Source organism: Octopus bimaculoides, chromosome 1 (assembly GCF_001194135.2).
Source record: "Octopus bimaculoides isolate UCB-OBI-ISO-001 chromosome 1, ASM119413v2, whole genome shotgun sequence".
Classification (NCBI taxonomy): Eukaryota; Metazoa; Mollusca; class Cephalopoda; order Octopoda; family Octopodidae; genus Octopus; species Octopus bimaculoides.
Window position 1 is genome coordinate 3,082,118 of NC_068981.1, and position 7,076 is coordinate 3,089,193.

General features: G+C 37.4%; 1 protein-coding gene across 2 annotated transcripts in view; it reads right to left on the reverse strand.

Annotated features, from left to right (window-relative positions):
- LOC106880100 (ubiquitin-protein ligase E3B) overlaps window positions 1-7,076 on the reverse strand; it is a 54,085-nt gene that overhangs the window by 26,011 nt on the left and 20,998 nt on the right. For both annotated transcript variants that reach the window (XM_052975268.1, XM_014929916.2), the window contains exons 13-16: window positions 6,083-6,117; window positions 4,891-4,920; window positions 3,009-3,121; window positions 1,926-2,083 (exon numbers count right to left, since the gene is read on the reverse strand). In XM_052975268.1, the coding sequence (XP_052831228.1) occupies window positions 1,926-2,083; window positions 3,009-3,121; window positions 4,891-4,920; window positions 6,083-6,117 (336 nt within the window). The remainder of the gene's footprint in view (window positions 1-1,925; window positions 2,084-3,008; window positions 3,122-4,890; window positions 4,921-6,082; window positions 6,118-7,076) is intronic.

Genomic DNA, 7,076 nt, shown 5'->3' on the forward strand with positions numbered 1-7,076 from the left:
ATATATATGTATGTATATATGTGTATGTGTGTGTCTTTCTGTCTCTCTTTGTCCCCCACCACTGCTTGACAACTGGTGTTGGTGTGTTTACACCCCCCATAACTTAGCAGTTCAGCAAAAGGAACTGATCGAATAAGTACCAGGCTTTCAAAAACAATAAGTACTGGGGTTGATTTGTTCGACTAAGATTCCTCAAGGCAGTGCCCCAGCCTGGCTGCAGTCAAATGACTGCAACAAGTAAAACATGAAAAACTAAGACAATTCTGCTGGTCAGAAAACAGTCTAAAGCAATGTAAAAGTGGAAAGGGAGTTTGGGTTTTTGTAAAGGATATTCTTTCTTCATTGGGCTTGAGTTTGAAAAGAGTGAAATGTAGTGGTCCAAGCTGCTGTGTTAATACTAAGGCTCATTTATGAATGATCGAAGGGGAGATGATCATGGCTGGAACATTGATCATTTATTTTGGGCTGACATATCATTAAACATCATCATTTAATGTCCACCTTCCATGCATGCAAAATAGATGTTAAATAATGACAATGATGTGTGTGTGTAGATATATATATATATCATCATCATCGTTTAACGTCCGCTTATACCATGATCATCATCATCTTTTAACGTCCACCTTCCATGCTGGCATGGGTGAGATGGTTTCACAAGAGCCAGCCAGGCAGAAGCCTGCACCAGACTTCTGTGACTGATTTGGCAGGATTCTTACCACTGGATGCCCTTCCTAACACCAACCACTCAGCAGAGTGGACTCAATGCTTTTTATGTGACACAAGCACAGGCGAGGTCAGTTTTGACAAGATTTTTAAGACTGAATGCCCTTTCAAACACCAACGACCCAGCAGAGTGGACTGGGTGCTTTTAAGTGATTCCTGCACTGACAGGGTCACCAGTAATAACAATTGTTTGCTATCAGAGGTGTGAGTTGTTCTGGATTGCAAGGCAATGTATCAGTAGGAATCAGGATATCATGGGGGGGGGGGGGTATGGAAATGCTACTACAACAGGTTAATGAAGAGTAAAGGTGGGAGAGAGATTAACAGTTCCAAGTAGACCCAATGGAAGGACCAACTAGTGAAACTAATATAGGTGACCATTAGGGATATGAAGGCAGAAAGAAAAAACAAACAGGACCAGAAATAGCTGCTGAGAAGTTGAAAATTATCCAGCAATGTAATAAATACACTAGTCACATACATGGTTAATTAAAAAGTACAGGAATGGGTCACTCTAAATGACTTGTACAGCAGTACCATCATCAATTGGCTACAAGAACAAAGGAGATGCTCAAGTAAGAGGCAATAAAGAGGAATGAAACTGATGTACCAGGTTATAAATGTAAATATAAAAGGAGTTGTAGTATGATTGATTAGGAAGAGAGTTGGTCTAGGAGCAATGGAGTTTAAGGTTTGTGCCAGGATAGGTATCATTGATTCCCTCTTTTTAGTGAGATAACTTACAGGAGAAATTCTTCACAAATTGCAAGCCACAATATCTAGCAGTTGTTGATTTGGAGAAGACCCTTGATAGGGTACAATGGTCTTTAGTCAGGTGATCACTAAAAAAAATGGGTATAGTTGAGAAAAACTGGGTATGAAGGGAATCAGAAGATGTAGTGTGGCAAGGGAAAAGTCTGAGTTGGGATGGCCATGAGGAATATATATAGAGGATGATGTTGGGTAAAGAAGTGTCAAGTAATCTAAATTGAAGGAACCAATGAAAAAGAAGGACCAAGGAAGACATGGAAGGAAGTAGTATAAAATTCATCTCAAGAAACTGAACCTCATGAAGGAAATGATAAAGCATTGCAATAATTAGCAATATTCTGTACCAGAGGAAACCCGTCCAATCCATGCAAACACAGAAAAAAAATAGATGTAAAATGCTGATAAAAGTGGAAACCTAAGATGCTCACCTTTAGTTGGTGAAGAGGCACTGGACTTGTTGGTCTGTTGTTGTGTTTGTTTATTGGCATCAACATACTCCAGCAATTCATTAAACAGTAATCGAATCATTTTGCTACTCCACAGAAGCTGTAGTTGTTTCACAACATATGGCATGGCTTCATGTAAACTGAAGAGAGAAAATTAAAAACAAAAAAAAAGATGGAAATTACTATTTTTAAATCTCGCAATGAGAGATATTCAGCTACAGTACTTTGGAGTAAAGATTATTTGCCAACATAACATGGCAGTCCTGGTTTAGGACGAATGTTGCTGTAATTTAGTCCCAGGAGACATTGTCTCCAGCTGGCTATATGACATGATCTGTAATCTTTATATTTTCGAACAAGGGAATCTAGCGCCCCCACTAAGCTCAAAACAATATCTGTGTATCACCAGCTCTAGCCAAACAATTATTCTGTGCTGATGAAGGGAAATAACCTGAAAATTGCAATACACAGATATTGTTTTGAGCTGAGTGGGGGTGCTAAATGCCCTTGTTTGAAAATATAAGGACACAGATCGTGTTGTATAGCCAGCTGGAAACAATGTCTCCTGGGGCTAAATTACAGCAACATTCATCCTAAACCAGGACTGCCATGTTATGTTGGCAAAAAATCTTTACTACAAAGTACTGTTGCTGAATATCTCTCATTGACAGATTTACAGAATTCACAACATGGTTTTGATTCTAAGTTGCTTGTGACATTGGGAAAGTCATGAATATCACAACATTTATAAATTTTGATTTATTATAAAGACAATTAAAATTCACATTTTCAGGGAAGAAGGAACAAGAAGTTCTGATTTATTGGGGAAATTTTTAACCTGGGTCACCTAATGAAGGCTGAAGGGTGTATCAGCCGAAACGTTGTGTTAACAACAAACAAGATGAGGACAAATATCCGTCAAATGTAAATAATGTTGATTGCTAGACATTTAAGTTTATGGAAGATTTAAGGTCTGATGATCACAACATAAAAAGAAGGCACACTCATCATAACTTACAAACAAATGCACAAGTGCATTTACTACAACAAACACAAATTACTGACCTTTGGTCTGTGTTTTGAGAGAACCAGCCTAAAACAGGGTGCCACAACGTCAGGTTCGATTTCTTGCTTTGGACGTATTTTTTACAACTGTCCAATAAATATATCATTACATTCTGAAAAAATACGAGCCAAGTAGATTTTGTGAGAGTTTTCAGCTCACTTTTGGTATTGTAGGAAAACAAAGCAAACATTTTAAATAATAAATCATACAGCAATAAATAATAACACAAAATTAGTGTAAGACTAGGCATGCCCCTTTGACCCACAAACAGTCAAGAAGGAAGGCGAAAAAATAGATAAATACAACCCTCTTAAGCCTGGCTATGGGAAATGAAGAAGGTGAAGATAGTGCCAATTATTGATGGTTCCTTGAGAACAGTATCAGAAGGCATCAAGAGGAATATAAAGGAAATTGGAATAGAGTGCCCAGTAGAACTGTTACAAACAGTTTGCCTCCTTGGCATGGACAGAATAATCAGGGAAGTATTAGATAGAAAAGATGGGCCTCAGCAAATATTCTGCTCAATTCCACAGATTTGCTAGTCAGTTGTTTGACCTTAACCAGTTGAGTATGTCCCTTGGGGGCTGGCCATATGTGCATCTCTGATCATGAGCAGAAGTAGTGGGGGAGTATCATAGCCATGTGTTGAGAGGAATTCTTTGGGGTTTGAATAACTCACCTTTGGAAACATGGGTATTTTGTTTAGCATCCTTAAACAAACCTTATTCAGGGACCTTTTGAGCGGGATGGCCTACTCGATCTCAAGAAAATTCTAACTGAGCCCCACCTGCGAGGTCATGCGCTGCTTGTCTTGATATGAGATCACTATGTCGCGCACATATGATTGTGATGCATGTGCCTGGTGTACCCTTATCTGACGGGTAGTCATGATGGGTATACTGGGCTTCATATATTTTACCCCAGTGTCACTTTGAGGGCATATACTACTCTCTCACTCAATAATAATAATAATTACCCTTTCGACTATAGGCACAAGGCCTGAAATGTTTGAAGAAGGGGCTGGTTCTTATTTTATTGACCCCTGAAAAGATGAAAGCATTTGGTCTGGAGTGCTAACATTTCTCACCACCCTAAAAATAAGGATGATGGTTATTCCTGTCTTTCTATTATTCTCCTTTCTTTTCCAACTGGGGTATCCAAGGTATCTACTGTACAGCAAGACATCTGTCCTTGTAGCGCTATACCATTAATCTCTCAACTGGCACGAAGCCCCCTCCCTTCAATACTAAACTTACCACCACCACCACCTCTCAGCTGATGAGTTTTGTCTGGCAAATTGCTTGGTGATCTTGTTGGTGCTGATAGTAAAAAGCACCCAGTACACTCTGTTAAATGGTTGGCATTAGGAAGGGCATCCAGCTGCAGAAACCATACCAAAGCAGACAATTAGAGTTCCCAGCCTCACCAGCTCCTGTCAAACCACCCAACCCTTACCAGCGTGGAAAACGGACATTAAAGGATGATGATGATATATGTATGTGCATCAGTGACAGAGACAGAGAGAGTGTATGAGACAGAGTCTGAGTTTCCCCACAGCATTTGCTGTTTATAAACAAAAGGTGCATTCAGAAAGGGTCATTTGTTTCCAGTTGTCTGTGAAACCATGTCTGGGCTGTTCATTTTCCGACAAACTGGAGGATTATTACCAACTTTGGAAACAAGTGAGAGTTGGCACCAGCAAGGGCTTCAGACCTTAAAAAATCCTGCTTCGATATAGTCTTGTCTGACACAAGCACAGAAGAGGTGGATGTTAAAAAGATGATAATATTGATGATGATGATGATGATGATGATGATGATGATGGTTAACATTTTTTTGTAAGTCCGGTAACTAATGTTTAAACAAAAAAATGAATCTTACCATAAATTTTAAAGTATTTTCAACCAAACCCTGTGAAAAGTAAGAAACATTGTATCAATGAGCAGTAAGGCTTTGATAACAAACAAAATGTATTGATAACATAAGCCAAATATATTTCACACTAAATAAACATTTGTCAATCTATAGTTTAACATTTTTTAAACAAAATACATAAATCAATGCAAAACAAACTAAAAAGCAATATATAGATAAATATACAATAATACATTACGATAAAACTGAATGTAGATAATATGTGAAAATAATTGCTAATTAATCAAGCTATGAACTTAATGAAAATAGATTATATATCATATTAAGTAATAAAATTTCCATAACAATATTAGATATCTTAATACATAATATATGAATATTACTAATATATTACTAAAAATATAGCTCCAGCCACATTTAGTGGTCAGTACTTCTTTATACAGCTGTCACTATCCACATGCATCACATGTCCATACCAGTGCAGTCTTCTTTCTTGCACACTATATCTGATTCCTTTTAAGCACTCTTAATAACATAATAGAATAATGAAATTATTATATATGGTTTTGCAGGTGCATTAGAACTTGTCAGAAAAGGTTAAAAGAGGAAACGGAAAGGAGGAAAAATATCAAAGAAAGAAAGACAGCAATGAAAGCTAGAAGTACAGTCACAGTGTAGAGAAAAACAGACAGAAAAGCGAACATTAACCCTTTCGTTATGTAATTATTTTGAGATGCTTTGTTTTCCTTTCAATTAATTTTAAATATAACACAGAATTTAGTAAAATAACTTAGTTATCATTAAGCTAGTGTTAGGAACATAATTTGTGACTAAGGTTTGGTGGAATATTTTGATTCAAAACTTAGGAAAACAAGACATTTGTACTCAGAGCCAGAACTGGTTTCAGCTGGGTTGGTAACGAAAGGGTTAAGAGTCATAAAACGAAAGGGTGCATGCACAGGTCAAGAGTATTGTTGGTGAATTTAGAGAAGCATGGAACTTTTCAAGAATGCAATATTCTAACAACTGATGTGAAAAGTTTATTCCATGCTTCAACAGTTCTGGTCATGAGAAAATGTTTCTGAAAGAAGCATACTTGAAACCCTAAACAACTCTACATTCTTTTTTTTTCTTTTTCAGTAACTTAGCTTGTATGGATGAAGACACTGGAAAAAGGGTGAAAACTGTAAAAACTCACCTCAACTTCAGTATAGCCAAGATGTACCAGATTAGCTATAAATAAAAATAACAAGAAACAAAAATAGTATTTAATTGGTGGTGCAGGTATGGTTGTGTGGTTAATGAGTTTGCTTCAGGTTCAGTCCCACAGCAGAGCAGCAGGAGCAAGTATTTTTCTGCTATAACCCCAGGCTGACGAAAGCCTTATGAGTAGATTTGGTAGACAGAAACTGAAAGAAGATTGTCATATATGTGTGTCTATGTGTCCTTGTCTTCACATGATAGTTGCAAGTGAGTGCTACTATCACACAAGTGGTGTCATTCATTTCTAATATTCGGTGAAAACATGGAAACATGTCAGAACTGGCAACAAGAAAGGTTAACAAGCCATAGAAAATTTGCTTCAACAAAGTTCAGTTGTGTTGTGCTCTTGAGCAAAGCACTTCATTTCACATTGCTCTGTGATTATTTCGACATCTGACATGTGGTACCTGTTGCACCTGTACAGGTAATGTCGATCTGATGAAGGGAGTCAGCTTGTCTACACAAACATCTGATCACTGTAAACAAATCATCTGTGTGGTTGTTTGGTAAGAAATTATCAAATTCTCATACGTCATCTCTAACGATGGCAGAGTCCATCATATACATGTATATAAAATGTCATCATTATCATTTAATATCCATTTTCCATGGTGGCACAACTGGACATTTCAACAGGAGCCAGCAAGTCAAAGGACTGCACCAAGCTGCAATATCTACCTTGGCATCATTTCTACACCTGGATGCCTTCCTTAATGCCAGTATGTGGGGGTGGGGGTGAGTAAATCCATGTGGTGAGCAGAGATACATGGTGTTACTTGCATTCATAAGGATGGATGGATGGATATATGTGCACAAACCTATATTCCCGAGCGTCATACTAATATATACTTTTGTTATTTACACCACCTGTCCTCGTCTGTTGTTATTTTTTGTATATTCTCCCATATATATATATATATATATATATA